At 40.3% G+C, this 15,845-nt stretch overlaps 1 protein-coding gene across 5 annotated transcripts in view; it reads left to right on the plus strand.

The window, feature by feature from the left end:
• ARMC3 (armadillo repeat containing 3) overlaps positions 1–14,499 on the plus strand; it is a 92,593-nt gene extending 78,094 nt beyond the window's left edge. For 3 of the 5 annotated variants that reach the window (XM_082742125.1, XM_082742127.1, XM_082742126.1), the window contains exons 17-19: positions 5,513–5,713; positions 7,787–7,949; positions 13,231–14,499. In XM_082742125.1, the coding sequence (XP_082598251.1) occupies positions 5,513–5,713; positions 7,787–7,949; positions 13,231–13,440 (574 nt within the window). In that variant the 3' untranslated portion in view covers positions 13,441–14,499. Of the gene's footprint in view, positions 1–5,512; positions 5,714–7,786; positions 7,950–8,750; positions 8,875–13,230 lie in introns of all 5 variants that reach the window. The other 2 variants (XM_082742128.1, XM_082742129.1) reach the window with 1 other exon arrangement.
• Positions 14,500–15,845: the final 1,346 nt, after the last annotated feature.

Consider the following 15,845-nt stretch of genomic DNA (forward strand, 5'->3'; position numbering starts at 1 on the left):
GTAGAGACTACTTAAAAATAAAATCTTTTTTAAAATGTTATGTGGAACTATATGCTGTTTAAAGACACTCACTTCAAATTCATTGGTATAGGTAGGTTGAAAGTGAAAAGATGGAAAAAGATACCATATAAACATTAATTTTTTAAAAAGCAGGAGTGACCTTTTAATATGTAATAAAGTAGACTTCAGAGCAAAGAGAATTTCTAGAGACAAAGAGGAACATTACATATGGCAAAATGGGTTAATCCATGAGGAAGACATAATGGTCTAATAATGTTAGCACCAAACGGATCCTCAAATACATGAAGCAAAAACTCATAAAGCAGAAAGTAGAAATAGACAAGTCCAAAATTATGGCTGAGGATTTCAACACTCTCCTCTGAGCAACTGACAGAACTACTTGACCTGAAATCAGCAAAGATATAAAAGATTTGAACAACAATAAATAGGATCTAATCAATATATAGTAGAATACTCCACCACTAACAACAGAAAACGTATTTTTTTCAACTTCATGTGGAACATTTACAAATATCCAGGGTCATAAAACAAAGCTAAGCAACTTTAAAATAATTGAAATCATACAGGATATGATCTCTGACCATTATAGAAACAAACTAGAAATTAACAACAGAAAGACAACAAGAAAATCTCTAGATGGGCAGAAATTGAATGACACGTTTTTAAATAAACTATGGGACAACAGTCTCAAAGGAAGTTTAAAACTACAAAGAACTGAATGAAAGTGAAGATATAGCATATCAAAATTTGTGGGATAAAAGCAAAGCAGTGTTTAGAGGGAAATTTATTTTACTAAATGTATTAAAATGAAAGGAAGGTCTTGAGTCAGTAAGCTAAGCTCTTACCTCAAACCAGAAAAAAAAAAAAAAAAAAAAAACAAAGAAAACCCAATACAAGGAGAAGGAAGAAAATAAAAAGGGCCAAAATCAATGGAATTGAAAACAGAGAAAGCAAATGAAATCAAAAGCTTATTCTTTAAAAAACATCAATAACATTGAAAAACTTCTAGCAAGACTGACAAAACATAAAAAAGAAAATATGTAAATTATCAATATTAGAAATGAAAGAAGGATTTATCATCACAAACCCTACACACATTGAAGGATAATGCTATGAGCACTTTAATTCAGCCACTTAGAGGAAATGAGCAAATTCATCAAAAACTGCAAACTACTAAAACTCACCAAGGATGAAATAGATGACTAAATAATCCAGAACTAAGAAAGAAATTGAATTCATAAAACCATTCCTAAAAAGAATCTCCTGACCTTGATGGTTTTATTTGTAAATTCTGCTAAACATTTCAAGAATTAATAACAACTCCAAATAGTCTTTTTCCAGGAAATAAGGGAAAATGTTTCCCGATGTATTATCCTAATGCCAATATCAGAAAAGGCAGTTATACAAAAAATTATGGGGATGCCTGGGTGGCTCAGTCGGTTCAGCCACTGCCTTTGGCTCTAGTCATGATCCCGGGGTCCTGGGATCAAGTCCCGCATCAGACTCCTTGCTCAGCGGAGAGCCTGCTTCTCTCTCTGCCTCTGCCTGCTTGTGCGCTTGCTCTCTCTCTCTGACAAATACATAAAAAAATAAAATCTTTAAAAAAGAAAAAGAAAATTACTGCTGAATCATGAATACAGAGTAAAAGTCCTCCATGAAATATTAGCAAATCGAATCCAGCAATACATAAAAAGAATAATTCATCCAAAAGGAGTTTATCCCAAGAATGTAAGGCCGGTTCAGCATTTGAAAATCAATGTAATCTACCATATTGACAGTATAAAAAAAAACCGCCATGATCATATTAATTGATGCAGAAACGTATTTGACAAATTTCAACATTATTTATGGTAAAAAAAAATACAACTGTCAGCAAAATAGGAATATAAGAGAACTTTGTCTATCTGATGAAAGGCATCCACGGGGCGGGGGGGGGTGGTGAAGAAAGCTACTGATTATATTTTAATGGTGAAAGACTGGATGCTTTTTTGACAAGATCATGAACAAATCAAGGATAACTATCCTTATCACTCCTATTCAACATTGTATTGGAAGGCCTGCACATTGCAATAAGGCAATTTTTAGAAGTATGAAGATTGGAAAGTGAGGGGGAAAAATAATTCCTATTTGCAGACAACAAGATAGTCTAAATAGAAAATCCTTAAAGAGGGTCGCCTTAAAGAGGGTGGTTCAGTGGGTTGAACCAGTGGGTTGAACCACCTCTGCCTTTGGCTCAGGTCATGGGATTGAGCCGTGCATTGGGCTCTCTGCTCTGTGAGGAGCCTGCTTCCTCCTCTCTCTCTGCCTGCCCCTCTGCCTACTTGTGATCTTTGTCTATCAAATAAATAAATAAAATCTTTAAAAAAAAAAAAAAGAAAAGAAAATCCTTAAAGAATCTACTTTTGTTGTTGTTGTTAAGAAAAGAATCTACTTTTTTGTTGTTGTTATTTATTTATTTGACAGAGAAAGATATCACAAATAGATGGAGAGGCAGGCAGAGAGAGAGAGAAGGAAGCAGGCTCCCCGCTGAGCAAAGAGCTCAATCCCAGGACTCTGGGACCATGACCTGAGCCAAAGGCAGAGGCTTTAACCCACTGAGCCACCCAGGTGCCCCAAGAATCTACTTTTTAAAAAACATCATAGGACTAATAGGTGAGTTTAGCAACAGATCAGGATATCAGGTCAATACACAAAAATCCTATTTCTATATACTGACAGTAAAAAATTGAAACCCCAAAATTTGTCGACTACCATTTTTAATAGATTTCAAAAGGAAATATGAAATAAAAATGAAAGTGAAACAAAACTTATACATTGAGAACCATCAAATACAAAGGAAATCAAAGAGTCACTGAATGAGTGAAGAGATATACCATGTTCATGTGTTGGAAAATTCAACATAGTAAAAAATGTCGGTTTTCTCCCAAATTGATCTATAAATTTGGTATAATTCCATCAAAATTCCAGTAGGATTTTCTGTAGATACAGACATGCTAATTCTAAAAACTTTATGGGAAGGTATATAAGATAATTTTGAAAAAGAAGAATAAAGTTGAATCTCTCTGATTTAATGATTTGTGATAAAAATACAGTAATCAAGATATTAGTGAATGAGTCTTATATGCCTTCTAAGAAAAGTGTCTTTTTTGTGTGTCTGTTTTAGCCAGTAGTTGACCCAGTTGATTTCTTCTTCTTCTTTTTTTTTTTTTAAGTTGTATTTTATTTACTTAATCTCTACACCCAGCATGGGGGCTCAAACTCACGACCCCAAGATCAAGAATCACACACTCTTCCAACTGAGACAGTCAGGCACCCAGACCCAGCTGCTTCCAATCTTCAGCAAGTTTCAGCCAGTGTTCTGTGGGTTGTCATTTCCACGGTCCGTCTGGTTTCCAAAAGCTTGGCAGTGCTATTTGGAACAGTCCTGACTGTGTGTCCAGCTTAGGATTTGGGTGGTGGTCAGTCCCATTGTTCCATCCTTAAAATCTGTGATGTACTGTTTAGGGTCAGAACTATGTATACATAGCTTGGGGGTGGGCAGCGGGTAAGCCCAAGAATTCATAAATAACTTGATTTTTTTTTTCCTGAGCTTTTCCCTCTTCGTGATCTCCCTTGTCTTTGTTGGTTCCTTGGAGGTTTCTTTTTGGTCCTCAAGCCAGAAAACTTCATTTATCCTGCCCTGCTATACTCTTACCATGACTGCCCCTATATCTCCAGCCAAGCAACATGAGGGCTGAGCAAGTATAAAGTTATTTTAGGTTCTTATGAAATGCTGATGTCACCACTGCCACCACTGTCACAGGATTCCTTAGGGGCTGGGGCACAAAAGAATGGAGGGGGGAAAAAAAGAACACAACAAAACACAGCTTTCCTCCACCCTGTGTCTTAACTGTTTCTCAAGAGGGCTCCTCCTTGAGCTCTGTCTATGCGAATGCCTACTTCCAGATTTGAGCTGTGTCTGGTTTGGAGAATACTGGAGGAAAAAATAAACTCACCATCTGTTCAGTAATAATTCAAAAGATTTTCTCAGATCTTCCTGCTACCATTTGCTTTTCAGAGTCTTCAAGTAGTGGTCGAATCCTGTCCAGGTTTGATGGACTGTATTCAGTAGGAGGAACAGGATTAAATGTGCCTACTCCATGTTACTTGGAATAAGAACACATGTCATTACTTTTGCCCAACTCATAAGTTAATGAGGGAACCAGTAAGACATTAATATTAGTCCAAAGGACATTTGAGGATCTAGGTATTTATATCCAGTTTAATTAAGGAATGTTAGGAAAAGATCACTGAGTTACATAAAAAACAACAACAACAACAGCTAGTTAGCATCCTACAGGATAATAAACTATAGCCTCTGGCAAGATCTTCTCAATCCACAGAAACAGTTTGCATCTCTACTAAACAAACACATGTTAGCTAGCAAATTCTCTAAGTTTGAAGCAATTAATTCACAGAATGTTTTAATTAAACAGTATCTTTACAAGTAAGTACATTCCAGTTTTCCTAAGTACAGAATTAAGTGCACTTCACCAGATAAACTTTAGATAAGGGATGCCTGGGTGGCTCAGTCGGTTAAGGCACTGCCTTTGGCTCAGGTTCTGATCTCAGGGTTCTGGGATCAAGTCTTGCATCGGGCTCCTTACTCATTGGGGAGCCTACTACTCTCTCTCCCTCTACCTGCCTGTGCTGTCTCTCTCTACTACTCTCTCTCCCTCTACCTGCCTGTGCTGTCTCTCTCTGTCAAATAAATAAAATCTTTAAAAAAGAAAAAAGATAAACTTAGGTAAGTCTTCACTCCTGTGTGACATGGATGTCAGCCTTATTTTATTTTGCTTTTTTTCCATGTTTTGAATCATTCTTTTTTTTTTTTTTAAAGATTTTACTTATTTATTTGACAGACAGAGATCACAAGTAGGCAGAGAGGCAGGCAGAGAGAGAGAGAGGAGGAAGCAGGCTCTCTGCGGAGCAGACAGCCCGATGCGGGGCTCGATCCCAGGACACTGGGATTCTGACCTGAGCCGAAGGCAGAAGCCCAAACCCACTGAGCCACACAGGCGCCCCATTGGATCATTCTTTTTTAAAAAAACAGTGATTCAGACTCTTCCTGCAGAAGGTCTCAACTGAAGCAAGAAAGGATGTAAGACTGGCTTAGACTCCTTGAGGAGGCCACCTATTTTTTCCCGATTCAATAAATGTTTATTACGTACCTACTGCGCACCAGACATCTGGCTAGGCAATCGTAGGCAAGACCAGTGTACAATTTTCATAATACATATCAGTCATGTCATATTATCTTGAAAGCTAATTTCTCTTACATAATATAGAGACTATAAAATGCTATCGTTGTCATCAAAAATTTGAAAGCTGCATATGATACGGTCGTTAAGGTATAAAATACTCTATTTCTTGGGTGCTCTTCAGATGAACTCGGAGCGCAGTTACTGCCTGTTCATTTCATGACTCTGATTGCTGCCGTTTCCTCTTAAAGGAAAGGCCGAGGGAAAAAAGAAGAGGAAAAAGTGAAGGAGGAAGAAGAGGTTGCAGCAGTCCCCAAACTGATCGGAGAAGGGAGCCCCGATAAAGAATGGTACCCTCCCTCCGACCCGGACTTCTGTGTTTATGTGTATGAAGTGACCAAGTCAATATTCCCCATAACGAATATCAAGGAGCAGATTGAGGCTCTTGCCAAGTAAGTTGTCTCTATCTACATAGGCATTTAAAGTTTCTGAAGCAAAGTTTTTGATTTTAGTGGTTTGCATTTCTTAGCCCATTTTCAGCTAACGACACCATAATTACTGGCCCCCACTTCTGACCCTGAAGCAGAAACACAATAAATTGAAAAAATGCCCAATTTCTATTTTAGGTCCCATTTCTGCCAAGAATCAGAGCTAGGAGCTGGAAATTGCTTAAAGAAAAATGCTTTTGTCATTTTCTCCAGCTAAACCATTAAGGCATCGTTCAGTGTGATCCTGGAGAAGTTAGGAATGAATCAAAAGTTTGAAAATTAAATTACTCCAAAAATAAAAAAAAGAAAGAAAGAAAAATTAAATTACCCCTTAGGTACATGGGGTGCTCATGATTTAAAGGAATCCTGTTGTGAATTCTTTGCAAACTCACAAATTATTTCCTTTTTTTAAATTTTTTTTAAGTTGAAATTCAGTGGATTAACATGTGGTGTATTTTTCGTCTCAGAGGTAGAGTTCAGTGATTCATTGGTCTTCTATGACACCCAGTGCTCATTCCGTCACATGCCCTCCTTAATGCCCATCACCAGGTTACCCTAGCCCCACAAATTCTTTTCTGATACAAATAGTGATCACTGATTTTTTGATCAGATAGATGTCTGGTATTTTGCATTTTGCGTTGCTCTCAAGTGAGGGTGTGCACGCTCTAAAGGGTGGCTGTTCGGGCAGGCTCCACGCTCTGCGGACACCAGGTGACGTTGCCTTCCTCATTAGAGCATTTAATGTGAGTCCACTAAGAGAAATCTGAGAACTGGACTTGGTAGCTGTTAGGGATTAGGAATCACAGGAAGCGGAGGGTGGCCTCTGTAGCTGGCACCAACAACCCGTAAGTGAGCTACTGGATCCTACAGCAGCTGTAGTCTCCACGAGAGCCTGGATCTACTCCAAGTAGACGTGCCTTGCACTCATCAAACCTGGGTGTGACAACTGCAAGAAACACAGCCGCCAGATCATTGACTTCTCGGCAGCCAGAACTGGAAGAGAACATTTTTGGCGATGGAAGTTTTCCTGATGTCCTTGAGAAGTGATGACGTGCACAGAACTCTGAGCTCATTTCAGCATTTGTCAGATGTCCCATGCTCTGTTCCTATCAGGAACACTTTTCATCATTCCCAAATAATTGTGTGTTTTTGTTTTTTTAACCTGAGCCCTTTATGCGGCGAGATCCAGAGCTTTGTCCCTGTGCCTTTGGTTCCCAGCATTCGTTACAGGACTCCTGGTGGAGCCCATGGGACAGCTCTTTCCCCACCCCTTTCTGGTTTTCGCATGGTTCTTCTTTGCTTGATCCTATGGACAGCAAGAGGAAATTCTTTCTTAAACTTTGCAATTCTGCTTCTACTCCAAGATGTAGGAGCCTTCAACAGAGGATTTTTGGAGGTGTGTATACTAACTTCTGCTGGGAGAGCTTCCAATAAGGAGGAAAGCCCCAGGCAAAGCACACCACCCAACTTAATTAGTTTTCCTTCTGCCCCCTTCCACTCTCCTCTTACTTCAGTGTTACATGAATGCCTCTAAATAAAAAAAAATAAGACAAGCACTTATAGGACTTGAAAATATTTCCAAATATATTCCCAATGGGAAAATTTCCAGTGTGTTTTTATTATCCCTTTGTTCAAATTCCTTAAAAGAAGGACCATATTTAGTACAATGCCTTGGATTTCAGATTGAAACGTTTGAAAATATTTTTCAAGAGCAAGATAGAACTTTAAGACTGCTCTGATACAAATTTAGTATGATATTGATTTGTATCTTGTTGTAAATATTGAAATTAACATTTATTTCTTCCTTTGTGTTGAATGAAAGAGTTTTGAATTGTGTTGAATGAAAGAGAATTTCAGTTTACACATGATAGTTTGAAGACAACAGGCATAATGTTAACACTCTTATAGTACATTTAAAAAAATAAAGCCAATAATAAAAGTCAGAGGAAATACAGTTTTTGCACATATAGTTATACTCAAAGCATCTAAAGTGAGATATTAAACTTGATTAATTTGATCTCAATGTAACTGAAACAGGTATGTGGCAGAAAAAATGGGTGGTAAAGTTTCAAAAGAGAAACTACATGATTTCAGCTGGGAACTTCATATAAGTGAACTAAAATTTCAACTTAAATCCAATGTTGTACCAATTGGACTGATCAAACAAGGAATCTTCTACCATCGAGCTTTGCTTTTCAAGGTACTTAAAATGTTTTGTTTCATTTGCCAGTAGGTAAAACTGTTTGTCTTTATCATGATGGTGTGAGCCAGCGGCTAACATTTAACTGGCTCATATTAGTCCTATCATTTAGAGTTACTTCTATTTGAGATATGTATGCATGTGTATATTTGTTAGACTATCAGAAACATATTCATTCAACGTCTATCATACATCTAACTATAGTCCAAGGGCTTTTCTATGATCTGGGAATATAAAGATATGAAATTGGTAGCCCTTACGCCAGCTACCTAAGGAGACTTGTGGGTTCTAAGGAGGTGTCAGGGAAAGTTTCAGGGAGGAAGTGATATGCATCCTGAATATTAGAGACTACGTAGAAATTCAGCAGGTAAAGAAGGAAGACAAGAGCATTCTAAACAAAGCTAACATTTTATACAAAATAACAGGAATGAGAGCCCTTGGTCCATTGGAGGAATGCAGAGTAGTTTGTCTGGATGTAGGAAAGAGGAGAGGTTGGGTGAGGCTAACAGGCAGATCACAGAGCACCATGGGAGTTTGCACTTGACCCTAAAATCTGTGAGAGCCACTGAATGTGGTTAAGGGGAAAGCAGTAACGTGATTTTGAAACACCAATCAGACAACAGAATGGGGAATCGATTAGAGCAGGGGCAGGACTGGAGACAGAAGGACCAACCGGAAGATCACTGCAGCCAGAACTACGGATGACCTTTACTTCAGCCATAGCTGTGAGGGCGTGAAAAAAGGTGTGAGTGTACAGGGAGATTTAAGAGATACAACTAAAAACAGTTGGTGTCTGCCTAGGTGTGGTATGAGGGATTGCATGAGAAGAACAACGTGATTTTCAGGTCCTGGGTGGGGCAACTGGTAATGACGGCATTAGTCACTGAGATGAGGACACTCAACAAGGATCAGATTCAAGAAAGAAGTAGCTGGTTTTTTCCTCCATTGTCTCAAGTATCTGGACTATAGAAGGAGCTGCAAAAATGGTTTTTGAACTATAGACTGAATGTAAAGATTCCTACCCCCTCCCAAATACCTACAAACCTCTTTACATCCATGTGTATCTTGTTTCCAATTCTAAAGTAATTCGATCTCTAATCCAAATGCCAGCCTTCCCTATTTTCTTGGATTTCTTGCTTTATCGAATTTTCTCCTATCTTCAGTCTTTCTTTCTATTAGCTGTTTTTCCTTGAAAATCTAAAGTTAAGTCTATACTACTTAAAGAGGAAATAGAAATCTTTTCTCATCATAGCTACAACTACTCCCAAAGCTCCTATTACCATGACTACCATCATTTTGAACTACGTGTCAAGTACTTGATAAATGCAATTGTGAAAGTCTCAGAAATGCCAAAGGTTGAAATTACTACCCTTGTTTGAAAGACAAGAAAACTGAACTCAAAGAGGGAACTTACCCAAGGTCAACCAGAAGCCCAGCTGGAGCCCGAACCCGTGCCTATCTGAATCAAACCTACCACATTGCTTCTATATGTAGATAATTCTCATTCTGGGTCAAAATTCAGAGTCTTCTCAGCACCTTGTCCTTCCTCTGTTTCCTTAGTTTTTCTCCTCAGCCCACTGAAGCCTGGCCTTGGCTTCCTGTTAGAACGGACCCTAGGAATCTATCGTCTGTCTTACTTGATATGTCAAAAAATTTGTCACTGGTCCTTCTTATCCCTTGACACCACTCTCTTTAGTCTTTTGAACTCTCTCTCCCCCTCATCTCAGTCACCTTTGGTGACCTCTTTTCCTCGACCCCTCTTCAATGTGGGGCTCTTTCACGGTTCCACCCCAGACCTTCTCTTTTCTTACTTTATATATTTCCTACAGTGAGGTCCTCCGGTCACATGGCCTTAAATACAAACTGCCAAAGGCACCCAGATTCTTTCCTCTGTCCCAGAAACCTCTCCTGATTCCTGATCTGTGTGTCTGCGCACAGTGGGCTGCACCCTAGTGTCTCACAGGCACTGTATTACTGTGCTCATGCTACCCTCACAAAATCCCATACTCTGGGGGTTTAATCAGTGAACACTTTTTTCTCACAATTGCTGAGGCTGGGAAGTCAAAGATCAGGCTGCCAGCGGAGTCAGCATCTGGTGAGGACCCTCTTCCTGGTTTGCAATGGCCACGTTCTGCCTGAGTCCTCACATCCCAGACAGACAGGAGGCTCTGATCTCTTCCTCCTCTTACAAGACCATTAATCCCACAGTGGGGGGCTCCATGTTCATGACCTCCTCTGAACATGACTACCTAAAGGATCCATCTCCCAATACCACCCAGCTGGGGAATCAAGGTTTCAGCATATGTGTTTGGGGTGGGGAGGGGCATGAATATTCAGTCTCATCATGCCAGAGTGAACCTATTACCCTCACACCTGCGTGGAGTCACACAATTCAATAGCCAGGTCTTGCCCACCCCTGACATTCTGACCGCCAAGACCAATGATGAAATCTTATCCTTCCGCCCTCCTAAATCATTCACTCCTATGAATACTCTTCATCCTCCTATTTTCTTCCAGTCTGCTGCCTCCTTTTTGGCTTTGCCTTTCCCCCTTGGCAGCCTGGATGAATTATCCTTGGACCTTATAACTGGCTCACCAACTTCCCTCACTTTCTTGACCCCATATGTCCTCCCCACTACCTTGCCAGTCCTCCCACTGGCCTTGGCTTCCTGTTAGAACGGACCCCAGGAATCTATCGTCTGTCTTACTTGATATGTCAAAAAATTGATATGTCACTGGTCCTTCTTGTCCCTTGACACCACTCTCTTTAGTCTTTTGAACTCTCTCTCCCCCTCACCTCAGTCACCTTTGGTGACCTCTTTTCCTCGACCCCTCTTCAATGTAGGGCTCCCTCACGGCCCAGTCGGATTGCTTGCCCTTTTCACCGTGATGCTCGGGCTTTGGAACTTGACAGTGGGGAATGCCACAGCCAAGTCAGCATCCCCAACTCACATGGACAGTCATGTAGCCTGGCCACTCTTTTCCAGCTCCTGGTCACAAGCTTTCCCTTTTCTCCTCAGCAGCTCTGCCCTACACCTGCCTGTCCTTCTACTAACACTTTCATCTCTGCCTCTTTCTTGGAGCAGACGACCTTGTTTCCCACTTCACAGAGAAGATGGAGACTTTCAGCTGGAAATTCATTCCACTCAGTGGGAGGCAGGATCACCCTGAGCTTAGGAGCTCAGATTCTGGGGACAGATTCCCTGGCTTCCACATCAGGTCACCACTTATGGTGACCTTCCTCGGGAAAGTGATCTGGCCTCAGTTTTACTCTCCATAAAATGAGAAATGCTATCTAAAATGGGAAAACATTATCTATTTTATAGAATTATTTTGATGATTTAAAGGGCCTTGACATGGAGTTAAGAGAGCAATAAATATTATTTCAGAAAACATGTTTATTTTCAACTCTCTACCCCACTAGACAATGAATGTAAGAGGATCCAAGTACCAGTTCCAATGAGGGGAGGGGTGGCAGACCCGGGGTTAGGGGGCAGTTTTATACCCCCAGCCAGTCCTCCAACATCAGCTAGCTCAATGCAACTCAATTCCGACACTACCCACCTAGAGACAGCATCTGACGCCGCAGGTTATGGGCTCGGTCCTGCAACACTGTCCCGTCCCTGCCACACACACTTCAGCCAACCAGTCCCAAGCGCCAGTTGTCATCTGTGCTGCTGTAGATTGGAGGTTCCCGAGAACACAGCCCCTTCAGGGCTGATTAATTTGCTAGAGGCACTCACAGAACTCAGAAACATTTGGATGACTAAATCTCCAGTTTATCATAAAAGGATATAACTCGGGAATAGCCAAATGGAAGAGATGCATGGATAAAGGTATGGGGAGAAGGCTTGGAGCCTAGGTGCCCCTCTCCAGGTGCACCACACTCCCTGGATCTCCACATGGTCACCAGCCCAGAAGCTCTCCAAACCCTTGCCTTTTGGGTTTTCAGGGAAGCTTCATTTCATAGGCACAATTGATGAAATCATTGCCACAGGTGACTGATTCAACCTGCAACCCCTCTCCTCTCCCCAGAGGTGGGGGTGGGACTGAATGTTGTAACCCTCCAATTAAGATTGGTTCCCCTGCCAAACAGCCCCCATCCTTAAGTGTGGTCCAGAAGTCACCTCATAAACATAAAGACACTTTTATGGTTCTCATCGCTTAGGAGATCCCAAGGATTTAGGAGTTCCATGCCAGAAATGGGACAAAGACCCAATGTGTATTTCTTATTATAAATGATGATACCACAGAACGCCATCCATTTGGATACTGTTGTATTGGAGTTGACTATCAGGCAGGCTCAGACTAGATAGGACGGAAGGCTCTAAGAGGGACAACCATGTCTTAATCATCTTGGTCCACCCAAAAACGTCTACCTGGTGTAGTCAATACATTGTAAATAATCAATAAATCACATTACTATATACATGGGTTATTAAAACCACACAATTCTTGCCTTCTACTACTGGGAACCCTTGTTGAGTCCCCACTCTGCAGCATTCATAACTCTAAACACTTGTCACGCATTCGTCCCCTTCATCTCCACAAACACCCCGCTAGGAAGGAGGCTCTTCTGCTGTTCTCATCTCTCAGATGAAGAAATGGAAGCACAGGGAGGCTGAGTCATTTGCCTGAGTTGACAACAACTAGAAAGTGGCTAAGATGCTACGATGTGGCTAAGAAGTTTCCAGATTATTTTAAAGACACTTTTTAAAATAACCTCAAAATCAGGGCAAACTGAAGAGAGCACTTCCAAGGGACATAAGCCACTCCAGAGGAAGTGGCATCAGGCAGCCCACGAAGGACGGACCCATGGCGCACGGCACTGTCCCCATCACACAGAATAAATCAGCAAGGAAAAGGTCCCCACCAATTTGATCCTTCCATTCTATTCCACTGCATATCACACCCACAGAGCAGCCTAGAAACATAGAAAGATTGATAGGCGTGGTAGTGCTGAAAGCCCGTGGAATAGCTTTTCTCCAATGACGTTATCAATCTTGTGCTGATACAATGCAGCGTAACTGCCTGAAAAATGTCACTTCCCAGCAGGACCTACACAGAGATTTTGAGTCTACAGGATCTCGGGGAACAAGGGAACTTATCATACTGTATTTGCTCCTATCACAACATTCCACATTTTTTTCAGCCTCCTTTCTAAGCGCTTCTTTGCAAGAGTTGTACGTTTCACCTTCAACAAGGTGGGTTTTCCGGCTAAGGATTTTTCCCCGTCCCTCTTCCTCTCCACTTTTGGTTGCTCTTGTGTTTTCTCCCACAGGCGCTGGCTGATAAAATTGGCATCGGCTGCTCTCTGGTTCGTGGGGAGTATGGCAGAGCTTGGAATGAAATTAAGTTGATGAATGAAACTCGTAAGGGACTGATTGGGGCTCTCCCTCCCCCTGAGGTGTATATCGTTGACCTCATGTTCCATCCAGGCGGGCTGATGAAGTTAAAAAGTAAAGAAGCGGATCTTTACAGATATCTCTAAGCTACCAAAAGAACAAAAAAAGAATTCGCACAAGAAATGTATTATGTACACTTCCTATGAAGTTCACCGATTGATTTTATTTCTTTAAATAAAAGTATTAGAAATGTTCTCTCTGTGTAGAAACGAGGACACGTGGATTGAACTTGGTGGTGGTTCTGATTTCAGGCTCTGGGCGAGAGTTCAGTCTGGTTAGATCCTATTACGCACACTGACCCTCATGTAAAGTTTATTATTGTCAAAATTCATCCATCCCACTATTTCCTGAGGAGCCTCTGCCCTTTGGGAACCTTGTGGTAAAACACCTAGCTGCTGACCGCTATTCCAGGGACAATCCCATGGCCTCATGCCTGTCATGTCCAGAAGCTTCAGGAACACTAGGTTAAATAAATTCAATAGTATTTTATGTCTTCAGTCACTAAGACTAAGTGACTAAGTCACTAAGACTATGTCTTGTCTCACTAAGTCAGAGTATTGATAGTTCGAATATCTATAGATCGATTTTAGTATTACAAATTCTAAAAATTTGTTGTTCCCACTATAAAAAATGTATTATTAAGAAATCACTTAATATATGTCACTGAACTAAAAATCTTTCTAAAACCTATTCCCATAAACTGTGTCTTTTGTCCTGTCTGTGTTTTACTTAAATATATACCTCCAGTTAAAAACAATTCTGATTTGCTTTTACACATTTTCATGCTGGGCCATGAAATGAGCTGTTTGCATTTGTGTAGCCTAAAAATCCTTTTTTGGAAAATTTCAGATAAGGAAAAGAGAGTAAATCTTTGTGAGAAATTGTGTTCTGAGTATGGAGAGCGAAACAGGGAACAAACACACATTTTAAAAGAGAAATAAAAACTAGTAATATGATGACTGTCCTAAAGTACACATATCCTAGCCTGACTTTAAGTCTCAAGTTTACTGTAATCATTTTACTAGAAGGTTTTTAAAAGTCAGCTTGGTTTTAGAAATGAAGGCTGAGATGATTCTGTATGAACCGATGTATAACTTCAAAGAATTTGTATTTCCTTATTTCAAAATAAAGTTCTTTATATCAAATGGTGTGGTAATTATATTTATCATGCAATTTCGTGAACTGGGGCATGGATTATAGGATGCAAACCCGTCTAAGCATTTTCAAGTCTGTTTTGATCCAGAACACATTTAGAGTGGATTACAAAGATATGTAAGATGTAACAAGATAAAAATAAATGAAAAACAGGCGTAAGTGTTGGAAAGCAAGTTCAACAAGACCAGGAATAAGCTTAGAATTCAAATGCATCCATGAAAATCCCATGCATTTGTTAGCAGTGGGTGAAAATTTGACGCTAAGCTCTCTAGCAGACAAGGCAGTGGGAAATGCTATCAGTTACATGATTTATAATAGGGTCCGCTGGCTAAAAGCACAAAGCAGTTTCTCAGGAGGAACAAAGACCAGGGGAATTCCTCTTTGGGAGCTTCATACAGATGACAAATGTAATATAGAAAATAACATCGTTGAAAAACAACCTCCTAGTAAGTCCTGACAAGGGTTTTTGTAGGCAATGGCCTAACGGCAAGATGGAATGAAGCGAAAGTTCCCGTCAGAGCCACTGTGCTGCGGTTCGGGTAGACAATGTATTTTTCAGCCTGGTACAGGCCAAGGGCCATCCCCCGCCCCTTTTCTCATCTAAGAAACATTTGTGTATAATGTGTCTCTCAGCTGGCTTCTAGGAAATTATTGCGCAGGTTTGAGTTTAAATTCTATTTGGAGACAGTTCTTTGAAGTTCATCTATTTTGTGTTACCAAAAGACAACATGTTCACAATAGCAACACAAGGTATAAAGTACCTAGAAATAGATTTAATAAGGAAAACTATTTCATGAGATCTGAATAAATGAAGATACACATCATTTTCCTTGATGGAAACTCAGCAATATAAAGATTTCAGTGCTCCCCGTACTAATATATACATTTAGTATCTCATTTAGAATCCCAGCACATTGCCTTTTCTGAAACCTGACAGATAGGAAACTTTATCTGGAAGAATGAATGCATGTGCATGCCAATAATATTTGCAATAAATGAAGAGGAACTGGGTCCATCATATATCAGAACATATATTAAAAAGTGGTAAGAAATTAGTATGGAATTTGCATAAAAATAGAACAATATCAAGAGTACAGACACAGATTCATATTTTATATGTATATATAAAACATGGCTCAGTGGGTTAAGTGTCTGCCTTCAGCTCAGATCACAATCCCGGGGTCCTGGGATCAAGCCCCATGTCTGGCTCCTTGCTCAGTGGGGACCCTCCTTCTCCCCCTCCTCCTGCCCACCATTCCCCCTGCCTGGGCACATTCCGTCTCTGTCAAATGAATAAATAAAAAAAATTTTTTTAAATGAAATCTTTATATATGTG

The sequence above is a fragment of the Mustela nivalis genome, assembly GCF_964662115.1.
Source record: "Mustela nivalis genome assembly, chromosome: 7".
Classification (NCBI taxonomy): Eukaryota; Metazoa; Chordata; class Mammalia; order Carnivora; family Mustelidae; genus Mustela; species Mustela nivalis.